The sequence below is a fragment of the Aegilops tauschii genome, chromosome 3, assembly GCF_002575655.3.
Source record: "Aegilops tauschii subsp. strangulata cultivar AL8/78 chromosome 3, Aet v6.0, whole genome shotgun sequence".
In the NCBI taxonomy this organism is placed as follows: Eukaryota; Viridiplantae; Streptophyta; class Magnoliopsida; order Poales; family Poaceae; genus Aegilops; species Aegilops tauschii.
This window is the reverse complement of record NC_053037.3, coordinates 80,888,835-80,915,292: the sequence shown is the minus strand read 5'-3', so window position 1 is coordinate 80,915,292 and position 26,458 is coordinate 80,888,835. Positions and strand designations below refer to the sequence as shown.

The 26,458-nt window shown below is 45.2% G+C and overlaps 1 protein-coding gene across 1 annotated transcript; it reads right to left on the bottom strand.

The window, feature by feature from the left end:
* Positions 1-20,931: 20,931 nt before the first annotated feature.
* On the bottom strand, positions 20,932-23,323 carry LOC109786989 (homeobox-leucine zipper protein MERISTEM L1-like). Its single transcript, XM_040397448.3, has 4 exons — positions 23,201-23,323; positions 21,983-22,263; positions 21,788-21,905; positions 20,932-21,568 (listed from the first exon to the last, which is right to left on the bottom strand). The coding sequence occupies exons 2-4, from the start codon at positions 22,255-22,257 to the stop codon at positions 21,305-21,307; spliced, it is 657 nt and encodes a 218-aa protein (XP_040253382.1). The 5' UTR covers positions 22,258-22,263; positions 23,201-23,323; the 3' UTR covers positions 20,932-21,304.
* Between the last annotated feature and the right edge of the window lie 3,135 nt (positions 23,324-26,458).

Here is a 26,458-nt window from a genome sequence, read left to right as displayed (position 1 = left end):
GAGATGATGACCTATCTGGGTTATCGCTGGCACCCTGAGTTCACCGTCTACGAGGAGTACCAGGACTTTAACCAGGAGCAGTACCGTGCCATCGTCCACCTCTACTCTCGGGAGTACGACTCCACTACTGTGCTGCACACCGCACATGGTGTTGGTGTGACCATCGATATGGCTGTCCACGATGCTGCCTATGCTGCTCTGACACGTCTTCGTGGAGAGTATCAGGAGTTGGACACCTCCCCTTTCAGGCACATTGCTATCGCCTCTGATGTTGGTGCGGAGGGATACTATACTGCTGCCTACTCCACTGTCACCCGGGAGCCCTTCTACCATCAGCACCTGGTTCTGCATGCTGATGGGCTGGATCGAGCTAACCGAGATCTTCAAAACGAGATGTACACCACCCGTCAGCACCTTTACCGTGCTCTGACGCTGATGCACCCCTTTGTCCGATCTGGACAGGTACCGCGTGCTGCGATCTACCCAGCCAGGACCGTGATGCCCCACGGTGTCGGTTGGCCAGAGGTGGGAGGCTACTCTCCCGCACTTGGTTCTCTTCTGCCACCTGAGCGTCGGACTCTACACTTGAGTATCCGCGGCCCCCAGTCTGCTGACGTCGAGGGCTATCCGTTGCCTCACTACCAGCTGTCGGGCTACGATTACCTCCACAGTACCTCTTGGGACTGATGTAGGCTTGATTGTAGTATTAGTTGCAGTCGCCGCGAGCCTGTGTGCCGCCTATGATGTTTTAGTCTATGTACTGAACTCTGTGTACTGAACTCTATGCATGACCCCTTTTGTAAACTATGCCGACTACTATGTAGTAGCTATCGTGCTCCTTTCAATTATGCATGTTTCATCATGAATGATTCTTGTCATTGCAAATTTTCTCAATGCTGAACTACCCCTGTTATATATTAGCAGGATGGTTAGACCAGGTGGTCGTGGTCGTGGTGGCGATGCCCCACCACCACCTGAGTACATGGCTGGTATGATCCAACAGTTCGAACTGAACCGCCAATTCATGGAAAATATGATGGCTCAGTTTCCTCGCCCCAATATGAACCAGCAGCCAGCCCAAGTGACTCTTCAAGATTTCATACGCCTCAACCCAACCATCTACCGCAGCTCAACTCAGCCTCTGGATGCTGATGACTGGCTCCGTGACATCACCTATGAGATGGAGTCTGCTGATGTAGCCCCTGCCAGCTATGTCAATTTTGCTTCCTTCTTCTTGAAGGGACCCGCAGCTCAATGGTGGGACAGCCACAGGCGTACTCTGCCAGCTGGAACAATCATCACCTGGCCAGACTTCCAAGCTGCCTTCCGTGCCCGCTTCATTCCTCAGGGAGTCATGGACCGGAAGAAGCGTGAGTTCCGCAACCTCACCCAAGGCAACAAAACTGTCGAAGCTTATCAGCGGGAGTTTCTGGACTTGTCCCGCTATGCTGAAGAAGACATTGCAACTGATGCACGCAGACAGGAGAAGTTCCGTGATGGACTACAAGCTGACATCAAGCTCGCACTTCTAGTGCATGACTTCGCCGATTTCGCCACCTTGGTGAATAAGGCCATCAATGTCGAGACGGGTCTGCAGGAATACCAGAGCTCTCAGAGGCGCACCCGTGACACGGGCTCATCTTCGGGCTCGCCCTCCCAGAAGCGTAAGATATGGATCCCAAACAGCATGTATCATCCAAATGCACCTGCTCCCAGGAAATCTTATGCTGCACCGCGTCTGCCTCCTCCACCATCTAAGCAGTCAAAGCTACCAGCTCCCCCACCTGGGGCTCCTGTTCCCACTCCCGATAATGGTCTGTGCTTCAAGTGTGGTCAACCGGGTCACTTTGCCAGGAACTGCTATCAGAACCAGAATCAACTGGCCCTTCCAGCAGCTGGCCGTGGTAACAACCAGCCCCGCAACAACAATGCTAAGTCTTATGGTCGTGCTCATGCCAACCACGTTGATCTCAGCGAAGCTCAAGACCAGCCTGCTACTGTGATGGGTACACTCCTCGTAAATTCAGTACCAGCATCCGTTTTATTTGATACAGGAGCGTCCCACTCATTCATTTCAGCAGAATTTGCATTCCTGCATGGCATTAATCACGAAGAGATAAACACTCCGCTAGTGGTACACACCCCAGCGGGCCAATGTCAAACCTCTATGGTTAGTCGCGATGTTACTGTTGAAATTGAAGGACTGGAATTTCTTGTCTCTCCCATCGTACAGAAGTCCTGTAGCATTGATCTCATTCTGGGAATGAATTGGTTAACAGCGCATACTGCTTCAATCGTTTGCACCACTAAGACCGTCCATCTGCTACACCCTTCAGATGAGATAGTTACTTACCAAGCCCATCTGGTGCAAAATGCCGAGGCAAGGCTCTATGCATTGATTGCATTGAACGCTGCACCACTCGAGGGCATTGAAAACATTCCCGTCGTGCGTGAATTCCTCGACGTCTTTCCTGAAGAACTTCCGGGGATTCCCCCTGCTAGAGCTGTCGAATTCATCATCGACTTGAAACCAGGCACCACTCCTATAGCCAAGCGACCCTACAAAATGCCGCCGCATGAACTCCTTGAGCTTAAGGAGGAAATCGACAAGTCCCTTCGCAAAGGATTCATTCGCCCAAGTTGCTCTCCTTGGGGAGCACCTTCTCTCTTTGTCAAGAAGAAGGATGGGACAAACCGGTTAGTTCAAGACTACCGTCCTATAAACCAAGCTACCATTCAGAATAAATACCCTCTTCCTCGGATCAATGATCTGTATGATCAACTGGCGGGTTCGTCAGTGTTCTCTAAGCTCGACTTGAGGTTGGGCTACCACCAGATCCGTGTTCGCGAAGAGGATATCCCAAAGACCGCCTTCGTGACTCGCTATGGTTCATACGAGTACACCGTCATGTCTTTCGGTTTAACCAATGCTCCAGCCACCTTCTCTCGTCTGATGAACTACATATTCATGGATTACCTCGACAAGTTCGTCGTGGTTTATCTGGATGATATCCTGATATTTTCCAAGAACGAAGAAGAACATGCTGAACATCTTCGTCTTGTGCTGGAAAAGCTACGAGAACATCAACTATATGCCAAGTTCTCCAAATGTGAATTCTGGCTACCGGAAGTAACCTATCTGGAGCATGTCATCTCTAAGGATGGTATTGCCGTCAACCCCGAGCGAGTTCAGGCTATTCTTGATTGGACCCCTCCCAAGAACGTTAAGCAAGTCAGAAGTTTTCTCGGTCTCGCCAGCTATTGCCGTCGATTTGTCGAGAACTTCTCCAAGATCGCCAGGCCTCTGACTAACCTGTTACATAAGGGCGTCAAGTTCCAATGGACAGACAAATGTCAGGAAAGTTTCCAGGCACTCAAAGACAAGTTGACTTCTGCCCCAGTTCTAGCTCCACCTGATACTAAGAAGGACTTCGTCATATACTGCGACGCTTCCCGTCAAGGATTAGGCTGTGTCCTAATGCAAGACCGCAGAGTGATTGCTTATGCCTCTCGACAATTGCGCCCTCACGAAGAGAACTACCCAGTTCATGACCTCGAACTTGCTGCCGTCATTCATGCGCTGAAGCAGTGGCGACATTACCTTCTCGGTAATCGTTGCGAGATCTTCACTGACCACCAAAGTCTGAAGTATCTGTTTACTCAACCAGATCTGAACCTCCGTCAATAGAGATGGATGGAGCTCGTTGCAGACTTTGACTTGGGTATTTCCTATACGCCAGGCAAGGCTAATGTAATGGCTGATGCCTTGAGCCGCAAGTCTTACTGCAACCACCTCCAGGTTCACAAAGTTCAGCCCTCGCTTGTTGAAGAATTCAGGAAGCTGAACCTCCATATTGTTCCTCCGGGTGCACTCGCTCCCCCTCCTAAGGAGTTCCGCAAGATGAACCTCCGTGTTGTTCCCCAGGGTTCCCTCAATACCCTGGTCGTCGAACCAGATCTCCTGGACTCCATCAAGAGAATACAGGGATATGACTCTGAAGCCCATAAGATTAAGCGCTACCTCGCAGAAGGAAAACCCTCATTCTTCACTATTGCTGAAGATGGCACCTTATACTTCAAGGGCCGCCTAGTGGTGCCATGTGCAGAGAAAAACCTGGATATGACACAGGAAGTTATGAAAGAAGCTCATGATACGCCTCTGTGTATCCATCCTGGTAGTACAAAGATGTACCAAGATATCCGACAGAGATTCTGGTGGACTAATATGAAGCAAGACATTGCTCGTTATGTTGCTGAGTGTGACGTTTGCCGTCGTATCAAAGCAGAACATCAAAGGCCTGCTGGAACTCTGCAACCTATCTCTATTCCTGAATGGAAATGGGACCATGTTGAGATGGACTTCGTCACTGGATTTCCCAAATCGCAGAAAGGTAATGATGCTATTCTTGTCGTCATTGACTGGCTTTCCAAAGTTGCACATTTCCTGGCAGTCAAAGAAACGATCACTGCTAGCCAGTTGGCAACGCTCTATATGTCCAGGATTGTTTCGCTCCACAGTATTCCATTGGTTATCAGTTCAGACCGTGGTAGCTTATTCACTTCAAGATTCTGGGCAAGTTTCCAAGAAGCAATGGGAACTCATCTGTCATTCAGTACTGCGTTTCATCCTCAATCGCAAGGACAAGTTGAACGCGTCAATCAAATCCTCGAAGACATGCTTCGAGCTTGCGTTATTTCCTTCGGCAAGAAATGGGAGGAATCTCTCCCGTATGCTGAGTTCTCCTATAATAATAGCTATCAAGCTAGTCTGAAGATGGCCCCCTTCGAGGTGTTATATGGACGAAAGTGCCGAACCCCTCTGAACTGGTCAGAAACTGGGGAACGTCCACTCTTCGGTCCGGATATTATCCAAGATGCCGAAGAACAAGTCCGCATTATTCGCGAGAATCTCAAGACTGCTCAGTCACGTCAGAAGAGTCAGTATGACCGTCATCATAAAGACATGGTCTATCAACCTGGCAAAAAGGCTTATCTTCGAGTCACACCTATGAAGGGTGCTCACCGCTTCGGGATCAAGGGCAAACTAGCTCCTCGCTATATTGGCCCATTCACTATTCTCGAAAGGCGTGGAAAAGTGGCATACCAACTGGAACTACCGCCGAACCTTTCTCAGGTTCACGATGTGTTCCATGTGTCACAGCTCCGCCGTTGCTTCAAGGATCCAATCCGAGCGGTGGATCACGAAGTGCTCGAATTGCAGCAAGACCTCTCCTATAGGGAGCATCCGGTCCGCATTCTCGACCAAGCTGAACGCCGCACACGTCAGAAGGCGATCAAGTTTCTCAAAGTCCAGTGGTCGCACCATTCTGAAGATGAGGCCACTTGGGAACGAGAGGATCGTCTGCGCGAAGAATACCCCGCACTTTTTCCTTCTACCTCCTAAATCTCGGGCCGAGATTTCTTGTAGTGGAGGAGATTTGTAACACCCTGAGAATCATGCTACAGTAACCCCCTGTGATTAAGCTAATCATATTGCTAAACAGGGCTAGATCACATTTGAACCACACCCTTATCAAACTCCTAGTTCAAACTTCAATTAAATTTAAAAGTGGAAAATAAAAGTTTTCAAAAATTCAAACAAAAATGTTCAGTGGGTTCTAAATAATACACTGGTAATTATGGTGGAGAAATCACATTTTTATAAAATGTCTAAATACTTTTAAATGAAATAAAACAAAAAAGGAAATAAACAAATAAGAGAAAACAGAAAACAAAACAGTCAAAAGAAAAAAAGAGCAGGCCTCCCCCCCCCACTGGACCCGCGGCCCAACCCCCCCCCCCCCCCCCGGCCCAAGCTGGGCCGCCACCCGCGCCCCGCGCCCCGGCCCAGCCCACCTCCCCCCGCGTCCCCTTCCTGTTCCCCCGACCGGGTCGGAACAGGGGAGCGTCGCCGCCGAACCCCCTCGCCGGCGGTGAACCCCGCGAGAGGATAAGGGCGCCAGCGGCCCCGCTCCCTCAGGCCTCTCTCCCACTCACACCGCTCTCCCTCTCGGCCCCCGCGCCTTCCTCTTCCCTCCCCCGGATCCGCGCCGCTCCCCTCTTCCCCACGCCCGACGCGCTCGCCGCCGTTCCCGTCGTTCACGCGGCCACCGTGCCCCACTCGCCACCCCGCCGTGTCGTACGACGTCGCCGCCCTCGACTACACCCCCTCCGCCTCTCCTTCGAGGCTCGGAGCCACTGCAACCGCCTCCCCGAGCTCGCCTTCAACCTCGGACGCCGGCGACCCCCCTTCTTCCCCGGCGACGACCTGCTGCTCCTAAGCACCCACGGGCCTTTCTTGCGCCGCGCGGTGAGCTCCTCTACCTCCTCCCCCTCTCCGCTAGCTCGCTCGCGCTCCGTAGCTGCTTCCCCGCGCGCGCCCGAACGCCACGCCGCGGAGCTCGCCGCCGGCGTGTCTCCGGTGACCAAATGGTCACGGGCGTTGGCCCGCTAGCCCGACCGCACCGTGCCGCACCCACCTAGCTAGCTAGTTCGGCCGTTCGCGCGCTCTAGCGTAGCTTCCGTCGGGCACCCGTAGCACCTCGCCGCCGGCGAGCTTGTAGCGGTCGCCCCCGGCCGTTCCAGCCCCTCCGACCACCGCCGTTGGACGCGCGACGTCGAGCCGCGTCGAACGCGCCCAGCCACGCCCCCGGAGACCCCCTGTACGTGAAACCCGCGCCCCTCCCGAGCCGCGCCGCCGTGCGTTTGGTCGCCGGTGATACTCCGGCGCCGGCCGCCGACGTGGCACACCTGGGGCCACCCCTGGGTCACTGCCAGTGGCCCCCACGGGCCCAGTTGACTGGGTTGACCCAGTCAACTGCTGACTGGGCAGGCCCAGTCACTGACATGCGGGCCCCGCCGCAAAAATTAAAAAAGAAAAGAAAAGAAAATGTTTTTATAAATAAAAATAATTAGTTTAATTAATCTCTCACTGACAGGTGGGCCCAGTAGTTAATTAACTAAAAACTAATTAGTTTAATCCTCTGTTAACCCACTGTCTATGACAGGTGGGTCCCCCTTGTCAGTTTGACCAGTCAACCCGGACTGTTGACCGCTGACATCACTCCTACGTCATGCTGACGTCATATCCCTTTTTCTGTTAAATTAAATAATTCCAGAAATTCAAATAAACTTTGAAAATTCATATCTTTTAAACCGTAACTCGGATGAAAATGTTTTCTATATGAAAGTTGGTCAGAACGACGAGACGAATCCGACTACGCAGTCCGTTCATCCACCGCACCTCCCTAACCTATCGAACTAGCAACTTTCCCCCTCCGATCCGTCTGTCCGAAAACGCGAAACATCGGGCATACCTCCCGGATGTTCCCCCCTTCACCGGTACCACCTACTGTCGCGTTAGGGCACCCCTAGCACCGCTCATTGTCATGTCACGCATCGTCATGCTTATGTTGCATTGTATTTACTGTTTCTTCCCCCTCTTCTCTCCGGTAGACTACGAGACCGACACTGCTGCTGCCCAGTTCGACTACGGAGTCGGCGACCCCTCCTACTTGACAGAGCAATCAGGCAAGCCCCCCCTTTGATCACCAGATATCGCCTACTCTAATCTCTACTGCTTGCATTAGGGTAGTGTAGCATGTTACTGCTTTTCGATATCCTATTCTGATGCATAGCCTATCCTTGCTACTACTGTTGATACCTTTACCTGTAATCCTACATGCTTAGTCTAGGATGCTAGATTTCCATCATTGGCCCTACATTCTTGTCCGTCTGCTGTGCTATACTATCGGGCCGTGATCACCTGGGCGGTGATCACGGGCATATACTTATATACTATATACATGACACATGTGATGACTAAAGTCGGGTCGGCTCGTAGGAGTACCCGCAAGTGGATCTTTGTGGCGGAGCGACAGGGCAGGTTGAGACCGCCTAGGTGAGAGGTGGGCCTGGCCCTGGTCGGCGTTCGCGGATACTTAACACGCTTAACGAGATCTTGGTATTTGATCTGAGTCTGGCCATTTGGTCTATACGCACTAACCATCTACGTGGGAGTAGTTATGGGTATCCCGACGTCGTGGTATCAGCCGAAGCTCTTTTGACGTCAGCGACTGAGTGGCGCGCGCCGTGTTGGACCGCTTTGACGTAACCGCCGTGATCGTGTGGGTTGCTAGGTCTGCTCGCGGCCGCGTTCGCAACGTGCAGGTGTGCATAGGGCGATGGGCCCAGACCCCTGCGCGCATAGGTTTAGACCGGCGTGCTGGCCTCTCTGTTGAGCCTAGGTGGGGCTGCGACGTGTTGATCTTACGAGGCCGGGCATGACCCAGAAAAGTGTGTCCGGCCAAATGGGATCGAGCGTGTTGGGTTATGTGGTGCACCCCTGCAGGGAAGTTTATCTATTCGAATAGCCGTGTTCCTCGGTAAAAGGACGACCCGGAGTTGTACCTTGACCTTATGACAACTAGAACTGGATACTGAATAAAATACATCCTTCCAAGTGCCAGATACAACCCGGTGATCGCTCTCTAACAGGGAGACGAGGAGGGGATCGCCGGGTAGGATTATGCTATGCGATGCTACTTGGAGGACTTCACTCTATTCTCTTCTATATGCTGCAAGATGGAGATGACCAGAAGCGTAGTCTTCGACAGGACTAGCTATCCCCCTTTTAATTCTGGCATTCTGCAGTTCAGTCCACTGATATGCCCCTTTACACATATACCCATGCATATGTAGTGTAGCTCCTTGCTTGCGAGTACTTTGGATGAGTACTCACGGTTGCTTCTCTCCCTCTTTTTCCCCCTTTCCTTTCTATCTGGTTGTCGCAACCAGATGTTGGAGTCCAGGAGCCAGACGCCACCGTCGACGACGACACCTACGGCACTGGAGGTGCCTACTACTACGTGCAGGCCGCTGACGACGACCAGGAGTAGTTAGGAGGTCCCAGGTAGGAGGCCTTGCCTTTTCGATCGTTGCTACTTTTGAGCTAGCCTCTTAAGGCGAACTTGTTTAACTTATGTCTGTACTCAGATATCGTTGCTTCCGCTGACTCGTCTGTGATCGAGCACTTGTATTCGAGCCCTCGAGGCCCCTGGCTTGTATTATGATGCTTGTATGACTTATTTATGTTTTAGAGTTGTGTTGTGATATCTTCCCGTGAGTCCCTGATCTTGGTCGTACACATTTGCGTGCATGATTAGTGTACGGTCAAATCGGGGGCGTCACAATTGTTGTGTATGTTGTCTTACCGAGCCAATTTATGTTTATGAACCTTGCTTTTAACTATTATATATGTGATTTCTCTCAATTAACGACTAATGTGTGGTTTTGTTTATAAAAATTTAATATTTTTGATGTTATCCTTTTCTTAAATCTATCATTTTCTTGTTCAAATGGATGGGCGAGAAAACGCGCGCCATCGACAATCTATTTATTAAGGACAGTGAAACTGAGAATAAACCGGGCTCTCACAACGATTTGCATTTTTGGTTGTCCGTTTCGGGATCTTGGCGTTCCGGGCCATCAGATCTCATCTAGAAAGCGCGACAACTATTTATCGCATGAAGCGATGCTACATATTAAGTCTCGCGTCGAGCGCTACAGTATGGTTTTAAATCTGTCGTTTTATTGTTCAAATGGATGGGCATGACAATGCGTGCCATCGACAATCTATTTATTAAGGACAGTGAAACTGAGAATAAACCGGGCTCTCACAACGATTTGCATTTTTGGTTGTCCGTTTCGGGATCTTGGCGTTCCGGGCCATCAGATCTCATCTAGAAAGCGCGACAACTATTTATCGCATGAAGCGATGCTACATATTAAGTCTCGCGTCGAGCGCTATAGTATGGTTTTAAATCTGTCGTTTTATTGTTCAAATGGATGGGCATGACAATGCGTGCCATCGACAATCTAGTTAAGGACACTAAAATTGAGTCTAAACCCAACTCTCTCAACGATTTGCATTTTTGGCTGTTCATTTTCGCGGTCTTGGCGTTTCTGGCCGTCAGATCTCGTCTGGAAAGCGTGACTACTATTTGTCGCATTAAGCGATGCTACAGATTAAGTCTCGCGTGGAGCGCTACAGCATGGTGCCGACCCAGGGATCGATCCTGCGATCACCTTGTTTCCCTCGACATCGCTAACCAGTCTGCTAGGCTCAAGCTCATGCACAATAGGTAAGCATGAACTATTAGAAGGTAAAGGGTCGGCTTTTACAAATTTTTCTTCTTTCTTTTTTCTTCTTTCTTCCTTCTTTCTTGTTTTTAACGGTTTTTTTCGTTTTCTTTTGTTTCATTTTGTTTCTATTTTTTATTTTCTTTTGGCTTCTCCATTTTTTTGGGTTTCTTTTTTGGTTTCCATTCTTTTGGTTCTTCTTTGTTTCTTTTGGTTTTTCCTTCTACATTCTTGTATACATGACTAAAAAAATTCAAATACTTCTTCAACACATTTTAATAATACTTGTTCAACATTTTCCAAACACTTATTCAACATTTTTATATACATGATCAACATTTTTTCAAATACTTTCTCAACATTTTCCAAATACTTGTTCAACATTTTTCGAATGCTTGACTGACATTTTCTAAAATTCTTGTTTAACATTTTTTAAATACATGTTCGACATTTTTCGAACACTTGATTAACATTTTTCAAATATTTGTTCGATATTTCTTCAAATACTTGTTCAACATTTTCAAAATGCTTGATTAACATTTTTCAAAATGCTTGATTACATTTTTCAAAATGCTTGTCCAACATTTTTCAAATACTTGTTCAACAATTTTTGAATACTTAATCAATTTTTTCAAATACTTGTTCAACATTTTTTTAAATACTTGTTTAAAACTTGTCACATACTTATTCAACATTTTCCAAATGTTTTTGTAGAATTTTTAATTATATGTATTTAAAATATCTTAAAGTATAAACAAATGTACAAAATAAAACAAACCAGACCACGTAAACAAACAGAAAAATTGGTTGTGGCCTCGCTTGGGCGTGGGCCGGCCCATGTGGGCTCCTCTTGATGCCTCGCTGCCCCCCCCCCCCCCCCCCCCCTTTATGCTGAGAGGTCCTACCTGCCGCTCTCTGCGGCAGAATGTCGAGCGAACGCACAAGCTAGCGACAAATGAATGAAAAATACAGCGGTCGAAAACAAAGACTGCGCTAAGCATGGTTCGAACCTGAGGCCACACGCTTCAAACAAGTATGGCTAGCCAGTTGAGCTACAGACTGAACTTGTTGGTAATGCAGCGCGAAGTCTTAAGAATCAAACTCAGCGCACATCCGAACATTTTTAAAAATTTGTACGCAAAACGTTCTTTTGAGAAAAAAATGTGAAGTCCGTCTGAAACGTGAACACTTTTCAAAATTTTCAATAAAATTCTAAAAAATACTCAAATATTTCAAAAAATGCAAGCAATTTATGGAAGAATTGAACATTTTTTAAACAACACCAAAAAATAGAAAACAAGAACAATTTTTGGAAAACCAAAACGTTTTTCAAATTTCAAATCAATTTTTCGATACACAATCTTTTTTTAAAATTGGGAACATTTTTTGAAACTCCCGAACAAAATTTCAAAACATGATCAATTTTTTAATTTGCGCACATCTTTTAAAACTCCCAAACAAATATTAAAACGTGAACATTTTTTGGAATTTTCGAACAAATTTTTAAATGAATACATTTATTGAAACTCCCAACAAAATTTGAAAACATGAACATTTTTTTGAAATTGGTGATCAAATTTTGAAATGGGAAGATTTTTTGAAACTCCCAAACAAAATTTTTTTAACGTGATTTTTTTAACATATGAATATTTTTTTGAGAAGTGAACATCTTTTCTAATATGCGCACATTTTTTAGCAAATGAAGAACTTTTTTCAATTTGGACAAAAAATATTAACAAAGAACATTTTTTGACATTCTGAACATTTTCCGAATTTTAGAAAAGAATTTGAAAATCTGAAGAATAAACAGGAAATAGAAAGGAAGAAAAAGGAATTGAAAATGAAATAAAGAAACAGAAAACACAGAAAGAAAAAAAGAAGTGAAAAACTGTTTCAAGACCTTCTGGAAGGTTCCCAAAACCGGCAGAAACCTTCCAGAAAGTACCCAAAACCGGTACTGTAGCGCGTGTGCTATCTCGTAGTTGGGCCGGCCCATCTTGATCGCTAAGTCGCTCGCCTCTGTGCGAAACAGGGACAACTTGATGCAATGAGCGACCGTTACGAAATTTCCCCTATGCTCGCTTAAAACCAGAAATAGCGGTGCCCATATGTGTCGCACTGTGTGAAATTTGGCCTAGTTGTCCTATGAGTGCTCCTATACAGCACGTGACCTGCTGGCGAACAAAGCCAACGTGCACCGCGCCCCTCCCGCACACCCTATTGGGCCAGACCATGAGCGGGGCTGGATGCCCACTTGTTTTCATTTATATTTTCTGTGTTTTGTTATTTTTATCTGTTTCAGTTTCTTCTTTTTTTACAATGTAGACACGAGATTTAAAAAACAAAAAATAAATCAGTAAATTTTCAAAAAATGTTGAAGAAATCACAAACTGCTTCTGGATCAAAACAATTCTTGATTTCGAGAAAAAGAATCACATATTCAGCAAAAAATGTTCATAATTATCAAAAAAATGTCTCCGTATCCTCAGAAATATTCACGAGCTCAAACAATATTTGAGCATTTTTTATAATGATGAACAATTTTTTGTATTTGACGATCAAATTGTGAATTCGGTGAACATTTTTTGATTTTGATGAACAAAATTTGTAGAATACAATGAACCTCTGAATTTGATGAACTTTTATTGAAAACGATGAACAAAAAATAGAATTTAATGAACATTTTTTAGTTTGATGCACAAGTTTTTAATTTTTATGAACAATTTTCAAATTCGATGAACATGTTTTGAATTTTTTTTACATGGTTGACCATTTTTTGAATTTGATGAACAAAAAATGTTCACTAATTCAAACAATGTTTGAGCACTTTTAATTGTAATGAACAATTTTTTGTACTTGAAGAAAAAATTTGAATTCAATGAATTTTTTTTCATTTAATGAACAAAATTTGTGTTCAAAAACATTTTTTTGAAAAACTATGATGAACACAATTGGAATTCAATGAACAAAATCTGAATTTGATTAAGATTTTTTTGAAAATGATGTATAAATATAGAATTTAATGAACCTTTTTTAGGTCAATGACAAAATTTTCATTTTTATGAACATTTTTTGAGTTGTTGAACAGAATTTTACATGGTTGAACATTTTTTGAATTTGATGAACATTTCTTGAATTATTGAACATTACTTTACAGGGTTGTACATTTTTTGAATTCGATTAACAAAAAAAGTTCACAAAATTGAAAAGAAAAAATGCAAAAAAGTGAAAAAGTAAAGAAGAAGAAAATAAAATAAAAAGAAAAGAAAAGGAAAAAATAAGAATAGAAGGAGAAGGAAATAAAAGAAAAAACGAAAATAACTAAAAAGGAAAAAAATGAAAAGAAAAACAAGTTGAGAAAAACTTAAAAACCCGGATTTGGGAAGATAACGCACAAAATGGGCTGGTCCATACGCTGAGCGGGGAGTTCGGCGGGGTGCGTGCTATGTCGATACAGTGCGACGACAATTCCTATTTAGCACTGCAGGAGCCGGTTTCTATTGTTTTTTGCTAACTGCCGCGTGCAGCAGCTACTCACAGGCCGGCCCATATTTCATTTTCCTTCTAATTTCTAAACTAAAACTGCAAAAAATTCTGCAAGAGCTAGGATTCGAACACCGCATCGCAGGTTACCGGTGATCGACGTCTAACCAATCCGACCACCTCACTAGGTGTGATAACATACATGTTTATCATCCATTTTTTCATTCCTCTTTTTTGCTTTTTTACCTTTTTCTCTATCCTTTTCTTTTTTCATTTTCCAAATTCGTAATTGTTTTCTTCAAATAGATGAACTTCTTTTCAAAATCCATGAACCGATTTTTTTGAAACTCATGAACTTTTTTTGTACAATTGATGAACCTTTAATATATTAACTTATTTTTCAAATTTGATGAATTTTTTTCATTTGTTTGAACTTTTTTCCAATATCGGTAAACTTTTTTACAAGATCGATGAAGTTTTTTCAAAATCGATGAACTTTTTTCAAATTGATGTACTTTTTTCAAAATGGATGAACTTTTTTCAGAATCGGTAAACTTTTTTTCAAATTCGATGAACCTTGTTCAAATTTGGTGAACGTTTTTTCAAATTCGATGAACTTTCTTTATTTTTGCGAACTTTTTCAATTGATACAAACCTTTTCAAAATTTTGATTTCTATCAATTCGTGGTAGTTGTGAATGCCTTTTCAAATTTATATTTTCTTTATTCAGTAAGTTATAGCGGATATATAATAGTACTATATGTTTAATGTTTATAGTGACAGAGGTTAAATAGAACTTTTTCCTGCGGTCAACAAACAATGCTTGCTCGAGTGGTTTAACGTGTGTGGCATTGACTCTAGCGTGAGCAGTTCGACTCCCACCACTCCCAAATTTACATGACCTTTTTCCCTTCGCGTTTTGCACTTACATCGGGTTGCTGGGCCGGCCCGCCGCACGCCGCATGCGAGCGCCAGTAGCGACAACTGGCACTTGCAGTACTGAATAGGAGGTCCCCAGCGCGACCTACGCGCTGTATAGGATCCACCCTGTCCTATGAGCTGCTACTCCAGAGGCATAAATGAAGGCCTCTGTTAATCTAGGCCTTTTTTGGCAACCCAACTAACCCACCCGATCTGTCGCGCATACAACCAGCGAACCCAGCCCACCCTGGCTCTCCTCTCACTTGCACAACCCCCTTCTCCTCGTAGGGTTTCTCGAGTGGAGGGCATCGCACTGCCTCCGGCCATCCCTCCTCTACACCGCCGCGCTCCTCGCCATAGCTAGCATCCGCTCGCCAGTCCCTACTCTCCTTTAGGCTATGTTTGGTTGCTAGGGGAGATAGTTCCAGGGAAGAGAGGCCCTTGTCGAAATATTCTTTACAAAATCAAAACCACGTGGAAGATTCACATGACCATTTGGGGGTCTGCTGCATGCGTCACCTACAGGAAGCCATGGACAACAGCACAACGGAGGTGAAGGGAGGGGTGAGTTACTTCCAGTTGCCGGAGAAGGGCAGAGCATTGGATGGAGGAGGGAGGTGCTCGATCTTGTCGCCGCCGCCTCTCGTTCGCGAGACCGAGCGACGAGGGTTTCCTCCCCGATCTCATCAGGCGTGGAAGCCTCGCCTAGGGAAAGGTCGTGGAAAGGGCATGGCTTATCTGGTCTCATGGGCCTCCAAATGCGTTGGCGGATCGTCCTGGGATAAAATGGTCTGTGGTTTCTCGGCCCGGTAAATAGGCAAGAATCCCCCGGGATCCAGTGAAATCACTAGTTAAGGAGTACTCATTGCAAAGATCACTCCCACCTTTCCAGGTTGCGACAAGTGGTGTGCACTGGATGTGCGCCACTTGTTGCAACCTGGGAGTTTTCCCTTTTTCGTAGATTCGTTTATTCAAAATGTTTTATCTCTTAAACTGTGTGTCCAAATCTCGTACCCTTTTCACCGTTGGATTCCTCGCGTCGAGATCTTCAAAAGTAGATCCCATGTTGATAGGTTTTGAGGAACTTTTTTTCATGAAAAAAATTGGATGAAAAAACAACGGGTTTTTTTTCCTTTTCGAAAGAGGCACGCCCGTACCTCTTGCAAAATCACAACCGTGCATCTCGCGGAAGCAAAATCGTGCCTCTCGCGAAAGGAAAAAAAGAAGACAAAACACGTTTTTTTCCATTTCCGAGGAGGCACGGCCGTGCCTCTCGCGAAAGCACAACCATGCCTCTTGCGGAAGCAAAACCGTGCCTCTGGCGAAAGATAAAAGAACAGAAAACACATTTTTTTCCGTTTCCGAGAGGCACGGCCGTGCCTCTCGTAAAAAGCACAACTGTGCCTCTCGCGGAAGCAAAACCGTGCCTCTCTCGGAAGGGAAAAAACAGAAAACGTGTTTTTTCGTGCCTCTCGCGAAAGCAAAACCATGCCTCTCTCGAAAGCAAAACCATGCCTCTCGCCGAAGGAAAAAAGAAACAAAAAACATGTTTTTTTCGTTTCCGAGAGGCACGGCTGTGACAATCGCGAAAACAAAACCATGCCTCTCGCGGAAGCAAAACTGTGACTCTCGCAAAAGAAAAAAAAAGAAAACACCTTTTTTCACGCAAAAAAATGAAAAAAAATTTGTCCAAAAGTTAAGGAAGACCGATGAAAAACCGAAACATCGAAAAAATCCAGAAAAAACCGTTTAAAAAACCGAAAACGCGTGCGGAAAAATAGAAAAACGAAATCCGGAGGGAATGCCCAGAGCGCGACATGTGGCGGGCGGCTGAGAGCGTGCCAAGTGACGTTGGTCGTTGTGAGGCTCCCGAAAGAGCTCTTCTTAACTAGTCGCTCTCGGGATCCTATGAAACCAAATGAGGGCTTACCGTGATGCCGAAAGACATCGCCCCGCACCCCGACCACGAAGTCGGCGCACAGTCCACTCGCTCCGACCTCTATAGCGTCGCCGACCACCATCCCCCGACGTCGTCGCCCCTACCTTGACTAAGTCACCGAAAGCAGCCGCTCCACCCCTACCCTGTCGCCCCTACAACGAAAGCCCCAGCCGCTCCTCCCGATGCTACATAGGTGGAGATGAGAATGTCGTGTAGGACGCATCCCCAGATGCTTCATTCAGGGGCAATGGCGAGGAGCCTATCATTTCTATTTCTGCCTCCTTAATCTCGTGGACACCCGCGTCTTCTTTGCCTGTCCAAGGCTCCAAACCCAGGCCTGGTCGTGGTTGTACTTATGACTTTCGAGTCCCTTTTCAATGCCCCCTCCCCCTACTTTTCATCCCTGTTTATGGGATGTTCATGTGGTGGTATTTCTTAGATCATCGATCGAGAGAAAAGACACCAAGGCTTGTTTCAATGTTGAGATCCCTTCTTTAGTTATCACTGAGTTTTCAGAAGAGTTCCTTTTGTGATTTATGATGTCAAGATTCCTTCCATACAGATGAGGAAAACATAACAGTTAGCATTGATCAATCTGCTACCAGCTCATGCATACGTACTATCTTTGACTATTCCAAGGAAGAGATGAAAACTTTGTATTTGGGCACAATCAGGTTACTTTCTCTTATGTGAATTTTCTATGGCATAGTACAATATATAACCGGGTGTATTTCTTGCTTCTAACAATAATGATTCTTTGGCAGGGAATACTAATAAAACTTAGACTACAAGGAAATGATGCAAAAAAATTATTGAACCCAGTTTGCTACACTGTATGCTGCAAAATTAACAACCAGAACTTTGAATGGTGGACGACGATGCTGATTTACGTGCTACAAATCAAATATAAAAAGGAGAAGAAGATAATATGTGTCATCATAATTATTTCTTATGGTAGAACAGGGATGATCCGTAGGCAATGATACTGCCTATGATGAGTATCATGGGTACAAGGTGTGGATACTAAACAAGCATCATGTTGTGTTTTTTTTGGTGTTTCTTGGTGTGCCCTCATTTAGCTGTGTCCATGGGAACGAAATGCTTATCGAGGCAGCAAGTTGTACTTGTTGGCTCTGAGATCTTTGTTGGAAGCAAAATTAAGTTAGTATTTGCTACATAGTAATAAGTTTCTTTTCTTTGACCGGAAAGTCTCTGTGAACTGTGAAGGTTAGTTTGGTACTTACACATAAACTATTTCTCTTTCACTGAATTTAGAAATTACATAAACTGGTGGTATATATATTCTAGATAGATAAAGTATATTATATATATATATATATCCATATAATCTTCTAACATCGTCAAAAGCATAGATAACATCGATTATTTTTTGGCTATTACCTCATATGTACTCCCTCTGTCAAGAAATATAAAAGCGTTCAGATCAGTACTGTATTGTAAAAGTTGGCTGCAGGGGGCTTCAACTTTCATAGTGGCGGTTAACATATAGACTATGCTGAAAAGTAGACTTATTGTTGTACTTTTTTTTCTTTCTAACCTCTCCTTTTAGCACATCTCCATGTACATTTGGTACACTGGTTTTATGATAAAATTTCAAAAGTTTGCTTCACTTTGTCAGAAATCTTATGAGCATCTAGACAAGATGTAGCTTGAAAAAGGTAAGCTTTTGTTGAGATATCATTGTATTGCAGCTTACTTACTATGTTGGTCCTACTACTTTGCATGCACATAAGTTTGCTCGTAATTTAGATTGAATGCGACAAGGAAAATTCCACAAGACAAATTCTACTTTATATATGACCGATGTCTTACTCCTATTTGTGAAAAAATAGGTCGCATTGATGCAGGGGGTTAATTCAGATATGGTGCACTCCTATATCTTCCTCTAAACATATGTAATGTGATATCCGCCCTTATCTATTACGATTGTGGGTTAATGCAAAATATATCCAATATTATATAGACCAAAGATAATATTCATGATGTCCTGCTATCGTTTTACTTTCTTTTATTTCTTACCTCTACTTTTTGCACATCTCCAGATGCATTTGGAAAGTTGGTTTTATGCTAAAGTTTCGAAAATTTGCTTCACTTTGTTAGAAATTTTATGAGCATCAAGACAAGTTCTAGCTCGAAATGTTGTAACTTTACAAACAAAACATATGTAAACCATGTCAGAAAATAGTAAATGCAAATGATTTCTTAATTCGTCGAGGACTTGATTCATCATCTTGTAGCTTGGAATATTTGGTACGCTGGTACCATTCCACGAATTTTATAGCTTGATTATAATGGTAACTATGATGCAACATATGTTTCTTTTGAAAAGGAAATGCAACATCTTTTCATATACGTAGAACCATATTGCATTTTGCGGAGGAACCATCACTCCCTATTTTGAGCTATCCACGACTGATTCTAAAGGTCTGACACGGGGATGGTGGTGAGCATGAGGGTGATGCCAGCAATGATCAAAATATATGTGATCGTGTGTGATGAGCAAATTATACGCATTGCTGTACAATGTCTTTATTTGGCCATGTTGTTATATGTCCCATGTTCTTAGCTTATCATGGAACATGTTTATAACGTAATTGAATTTTCCTACATATATATGGAAATATCGATTTTTGCACATTATACCGTCCACAAAAAACAACATTTAACTTCCATTTCTCAAGTCTATATGTATTTACAAACTTTGTATCATTCCATCAAAGAAATGGATGGGCGTGGCAATGCACAATGTCATGGTCTAGTTGACAATATATGCTACCGTTATGTTTGAATATATATTTTTGGTTTTCTAGGTGGTTTTTATCTCCCAGGAACATTTAACCTTTGTCGCCACCTTGGAGAAAAGCGACAAGCGGTAGCTCCATTTGGGAATGTTGAAGGACTGCCATCAATATGATCTCAAATGTAGAAACTATCCACATTAAAGTTGTCCACCTTGTCGAGTTGATCAACTTTACCTTTTGGATCATCTCAATATGATGTCGTATAGAAAAAATATGTTCAAACTACAAAATCTTTAAGTTAGTGCAAAGGACAAAGTGCAAGTAGAGAGCTAGTTTGACCAAACCAGGTCATACCAAGGTACACACCGATGCTCGCAGCTAGTTTGACCAAACCATGACATACCAAGGTACACACCGGTGCTCGCACAAGACGAAAATAATCACAAAAATGTTGCAATTTTCACTGGCTGATCTCCATTTTTTGTGCGACTTGTTCCCATATAAGCCAAAGAAGGTCCAAGGAGCCTCTCATCCTCATTTGAGAGCCCATGCGCACCAGCTCTAAGCCTCTAACATGAATGCATTGTCTCGGGTCATCGTCAGAAGTAGTGCGGCACGTCCTCTTGAGCCCGCAGGTTGGTCTCGCCGTGTTGTTCATTACGAGGTTTGTGAACTCTTTCGCCAGCTGGGCATAGACGCCATTTTTCGTGGCACCAACCCTTGCCCGGTGACTCAACTTTGCTCGTGTTATCAATGTTGCCACCACTATGACTTTTTTGGCTAGTAATATCACCAGATGACGGCTTGGGCTTCACCTTGCCCTTTCGCTTTTCTCTATCTCAGGATTGTTCGTCAAGGTGATTGTGACGTCCCTGTCATGCCTACCACTCTTTCTCCATTAGCAGCAAAAAATCACTTGATCAAAGGTTTCCATCCATATGGCATAGCTATGCTGAATGGCAAGCAACAAACCTATGAGCTTCTCCATTTAGAGGGTCTTGAGGTCCATGATTGTCTCAAGCGAGGTGACCACATGCACTTACCATGGGAAATTATGCATAGGAACTACTTGAACTTTTCAATGGATATGTCATCCAAAGCACATCTAGGTCGATGACAAGACCAGACAAGAGCATTGCAATGTATTAAACAAACTCACCGTCCTTGGATGCCATGATCTCGAACTCTTTGCTCTTGTGCCTTCCTCTCATAAATGCACTCATCTCCCATTCACATGGTCTTCGCATCATCTCACATAATCTTGACATTGTTGTTGGCCACCACTATGCACATCATCTCTGGTGTCACACACCAGAGGTTCACCGCCAGTGCGCTCCTGTCTTTCTGCTCTCTGATTAGGTTGTGCTCCATGGACATGCAAAAATCCCTGCACTTGCTTATTCACATGTGACGAAATTTCCCATTTGGCACAATTCATGCGGGAGACCACCAGGCACAAGAGGATCCCAAGGACTCCTTCACCAAGTATTGCACTACTTTTAGCTTCGGATCCCCCTCATCATGCTCTGTGCATGACTCTGCAGGTGCATGCACCAAGGAGTGCACGAGGTGGATGGCGATTGTGGTTCACTTCCAGCCATGGATCCAGAAGATGATGAATGCTTATGTTGCCAAAAAACATCGATGGTAGAGGTATCTCATGAATGGCATACTCACACCACGAAATGTTAGGACACACAAACGATGTTATTGTGCAGCATTCAACTTGCAACTTCCATGTTTGGTTTTCTCTATTTATTGGCATCTACTTGGTCTGTTTTGTTACAAACTCAAAGAGACAAAGACGAGCATTGGACCGAGCTTCACAGCAATGCCATCCCAAAGCCGCTCATCCTACTGCCCCTACATTGCTGCCATGATTTCCATATCTCGTGCCATCCCACGTAGCAACCATGAGAGCCTATGGAAATAAATAAACAAGCGACCAAGTAATGTACATACACATGTAACATGGCACGTTATTCGCTAGCTGAGGAACCAAGTAAAACTATAGTTCATGCGGAAGAATTAATGTTGGCGAAGATCAAAGATGGTATGGTCAGTAGCGGCCCCATGGGAGCGACATGCCATTTTGGCGAAGACCTTCTTTAAGATAGGCAATGGCATGTAGGATATCTTCCTTGAGCCTCATATTCTCGGTGTATAGGCGTTGGCGCTCCGAGGTATCCTGAGTTTGTACCATCACCCCTCTACATTTGAGGCAAGTCTTGTTTTGCATAGCCAACATGATGGCTTTACGTTCAGTCTTCAGCCTCTCATTTTCTACCCAACGATTTTGGGTCTCACATCGCTGCATCTTGCCCTGCATTTATTAATTTCAGGTATGCGTCAATTTAATTAGTGGTTACCAGAGTATGATGCCATGTTCATGAGGGGAATACAACAGTATATTGTAAGATCCAATGACGAACAATGCTATGATGTTCAGTCGAGTTTGTACTATTTAACAGCAAAGTGTGCATATAACTGCATATCGTAGGTGACCGATATGTAATTAATTGTGGAAAGGAATGGTATGTACCTTACTGAAGGTGCGTTTGTTTTGGAACCAAAACTTGACCTGCTGGGCACTCATGCCAAGCGTCTCGCTAAGGTCCTTCCGGAGTTTCTCATCTGGATAAGGGCAGTCGCGGAACACACTACAGGTCACGTTAATGAAAATGGATTAGTACACAACTTTGCTAGGTAAGAAACATTGATTGAGTATGTATTGTACGCTTCAAGTTGTTGGATTTGTTCACTGCGCGGACAGTGATAAATGGCACGCCTTGTGGCCATTCTCTGCTCACTATGTGTCTCTCCATCATTGTTGCCGTGGTCTGTAGCAACAACGTTGGCATCATCAGTGTTGCCCACGACAGTAGTGGCTTCAAGCAGGCCATCCATCTCATCACTATGGTTGTCCTGGAATAGGTGATTGTGTTTGCTTTTCATGAAGAGGTCAAACTCATTGTGCACACCACTATTGTGCTGCAGCCACTCTCCGTCCATGGTAATCTGTTATCATAAAAAACAATGTTATTCCCCTATGTAGAACTGAAGGTAGCAGTTAAAACTGCACATAAAAGGAACCGACAGGGATTTCTCCCGACCCAAAAGTCCCCACCACCCCGGAGAATGCGAGTTTTCCACCAATCCTGCCATCCACCAGCATGCGCCACCACGGCCTTGAATCAACCTTGTTGCCAAACTGGGGCCACCAACATGGGGCCTAGAGGAAGAAAGAGGGAACAACGGACTCGGGGCACCAACAACTCAGCCAAGCGGGAGGGGGTTACCTCCACCGCCGATGCAAAAACCAATTGTACACGATAACCGGGACAAACCGGGCCCCTACTGGCTCGGTCCAGCCTAGATGGGCTCATGAAGTACCCCTACCATGTTGCAGCATGCCGGTTGCCAACACCTCCGCCAGGAGACCGCCGCAGCCCCACCTCCACCTCTAGGGAGCTTGCTGTCGTGCAGAGAGCCGCAGGCCCACCCGAACCAGATGGGGCCCAAAGGGCCCAGATCTGGGCCTCGCGGGCGCCATCGGTCGAGCTCCCGCACCATCGTGCCATCCCATAGCCAACGGCCGCGCCGCCGCCCCTAAGGCACCCGAGGACTGCAGGAACCACCCCGCCAACCCAGACCACCGCGGGCCGAGCCATACTGCCGCAAGAAGGAGCCCCGCCAAGTGCCCGGGGAAAGACCTGCCGGTTGCTGCCAGCACCACGGAGGCAAGGCCCCGGTGGACCACGCCGGCGGAGGCCATAGGAGAGGAGGATGGGGAAGGGGCTAGGGTTCGCCCGTCACCCGCGGTGGGTGCGAGCAAGTGAACAGGGGCGGCTTTGAAATTTCAAAATTCGGATCCCTACTCTAGACATCTCCGTCTCACGCAAGCCCTATGTTTGCTTCGTATAAACATTACTAGATGAACGGATTCAAGAAATACCTTTGACTTCAGTAGTCGTCTTCCTTAGAACTTCAGTAGGTGAAAAAGTACACGCATCTGTTTTGTTCCTACTGAGAAATCAAACTCAATCAGCAAAGTAGCTACGACCATCAGAATTTAAAGCCATCAGGAGCATGCAAAATTTATGCCACAACCAATGATTAATGCAAGCAATAAATTGTATCCAAATATAAGGCTAAGATATGAACGTTGCGGCATTGCCAATATATAGGTCATAATTAATACTTCCTCCACCCGAAAATACTTGTCGGAGAAATATATGTACCTAGATGTATTTTAGTTCTAGATACATTCATTTTTATCCATATATGCGACAAGTAATTCCGGACGGAGGGAGTAGTCATTAAAAAAATTTGTGGAGTCAATGTTGGCATAGTAATAACAGTATATTGTATTATCAAAACAATAGAAATTGGGTGGTTTAGATTATCAATAGAAAAGAAGTACTTATATCGACAATTGTTTGTAGATCTAGATGATATACATGGACATAAAGAGCTTTGCAACCAATACTACATACATAGTAGAAAAATCAGGAAAAGCCTACAATCTATCCATCAAGTGTCAAGGCAACACAATAGGAAAGAACACCAGTAGTAACTTGTATCCAAATTTAAGGCTCACATGCAGGCCTGGATTTTGAATGATGTTGCATGGCCTATATATAGGGCATAACTACTTCTCACTAAAAATATATGTGGAGTGAATATTGGCATATTTATAACAATATATTATATTATTAAATCAATAGGAAACTGGTGGTTCAAATTATCAATAGAAAAGAACAGTTGAGGTCAATAATACGTTGTAGATAGAAATGATACACATGGACATAAAGCGTTCTTCAGCTAATGCTACATACAGAGTATGTTTTCTTTGTGGAAAAAACTTCCGATCTATTCATCAACTGTCAAGGTAGCACAAAGAACACCAAGAGTAATAGAAATTACATTCGGGCCCGTAGAATGCCTGGTTGTTGTAAATATGCCCTAAAGGCAATAATATTTGTATTATTATATTTACACATTCATAATTATAGAGTTTATATTCTATGCTATAACTGCTATGATCCTGGAATATGTGATTCAGTGGAAAACTCATATGCACGTGTGGAATGATAAACGGTAAAATAAAAGGTTCCTTGTCTTGCCTCTAGGACTAGCTCATGTGTTGTTGGTGATCATGTTTTCTGGATCTTAGGATATTGTTGTTGGAAATATGCCCTAGAGGCAATAATAAATGGTTATTATTATATTTCTTTGTTCATGGTAATTGTCTATTATTCATGCTATAATTGTATTGTCCGGAAATCGTAATACATGTGTGAATACATAGACCACAACGTGTCCCTAGTAAGCCTCTAGTTGACTAGCTCGTTGATCAACAGATAGTCATGGTTTCCTGACTATGGACATTGGATGTCATTGATAACGGGATCACATCATTTATGAGAATGATGTGATGGACAAGACCCAATCCTAAGCATAGCATAAAAGATCGTGTAGTTTCGTTTGCTAGAGCTTTTCCAATGTCAAGTATCTTTTCCTTAGACCATGAGATCGCGCAACTCCCGGATACCGTAGGAGTGCTATGGGTGTGCCAAACGTCACAACGTAACTGGGTGACTATAAAGGTGCACTACGGGTATCTCCGAAAGTGTCTGTTGGGTTGGCACAGATCGAGACTGGGATTTGTCACTCCGTGTGACGGAGAGGTATCTCTGGGCCCACTCGGTGATGCATCATCATAATGAGCTCAATGTGACTAAGGCGTTAGTCACGGGATCATGCATTGCGGTACGAGTAAAGAGACTTGCCGGTAACGAGATTGAACAAGGTATTGGGATACTGACGATCGAATCTCGGGCAAGTAACATACCGATTGACAAAGGGAATTGCATACGGATTGATTGAATCCTCGACACCGTGGTTCATCCGATGAGATCATCGTGGAACATGTGGGAGCCAACATGGGTATCCCAGATCCCGCTGTTGGTTATTGACCGGAGAGGCGTCTCGGTCATGTCTGCATGTCTCCCGAACCCGTAGGGTCTACACACTTAAGGTTCGGTGACGCTAGGGTTGTAGAGATATATGTATGCGGTAACCCGAAAGTTGTTCAGAGTCCCGGATGAGATCCCTGACGTCACGAGAGGTTCCGGAATGGTCCGGAGGTGAAGAATTATATATAGGAAGTCAAGTTTCGGCCACCGGGAAAGTTTCGGGGGTTACCGGTATTGTACCGGGACCACCGGAAGGGTCCCGGGGGTCCACCGGGTGGGGCCACCTATCCCGGAGGGCCCCGTGGGCTGAAAGTGGAAGGGAACCAGCCCTTAGTGGGCTGGGGCGCCCCCCTTGGGCCTCCCCCCTGCGCCTAGGGTTGGGAACCCTAAGGGGGGGAGCTTTCCCCTTGCCTTGGGGGGCAAGGCAACCCCTTCCCCCCTTTGGCCGCCGCCCCCCCTTGGAGATCCCATCTCCCAGGGCCGGCGCCCCCCCAGGGGGCCTATATAAAGGGGGAGGGGAGGGAGGGCAGCAACCTACAGCCTTGGGCGCCTCCCTCCTCCCCTGCAACACCTCTCTCTCTCTCTCTCTCGCTGAAGCTCGGCGAAGCCCTGCCGGAGACCCGCTACATCCACCACCACGCCGTCTTGCTGCTGGATCTCCATCAACCTCTCCTTCCCCCTTGCTGGATCAAGAAGGAGGAGACATCGCTGCACCGTACGTGTGTTGAACGTGGAGGTGCCGTCCGTTCGGCACTCGGTCATCGGTGACTTGGATCACGGCGAGTACGACTCCGTCATCCACGTTCATTGGAACGCTTCCGCTCGCGATCTACAAGGGTATGTAGATGCACTCCTTTCCCCTCATTGCTAGCAGACTCCATAGATGCATCTTGGTGAGCGTAGGAAAATTTTGAATTATGCTACGATTCCCAACAGTGGCATCATGAGCCAGGCCTATGCGTAGTTACTATGCACGTGTAGAACACAAAGCAGTTGTGGGCGTTGAGTTTGCCAATTCTACTTGCCGCTACTAGTCTTTTCTTGTTTCGGCGGCATTGTAGGATGAAGCGGCCCGGACTGACCTTACACGTACGCTTACGTGAGACAGGTTCCACCGATTGACATGCACTAGTTGCATAAGGTGGCTAGCGGGTGTCTGTCTCTCCTACTTTAGTCGGAACGGATTCGATGAAAAGGGTCCTTATGAAGGGTAAATAGAAATTGGCAAGTCACGT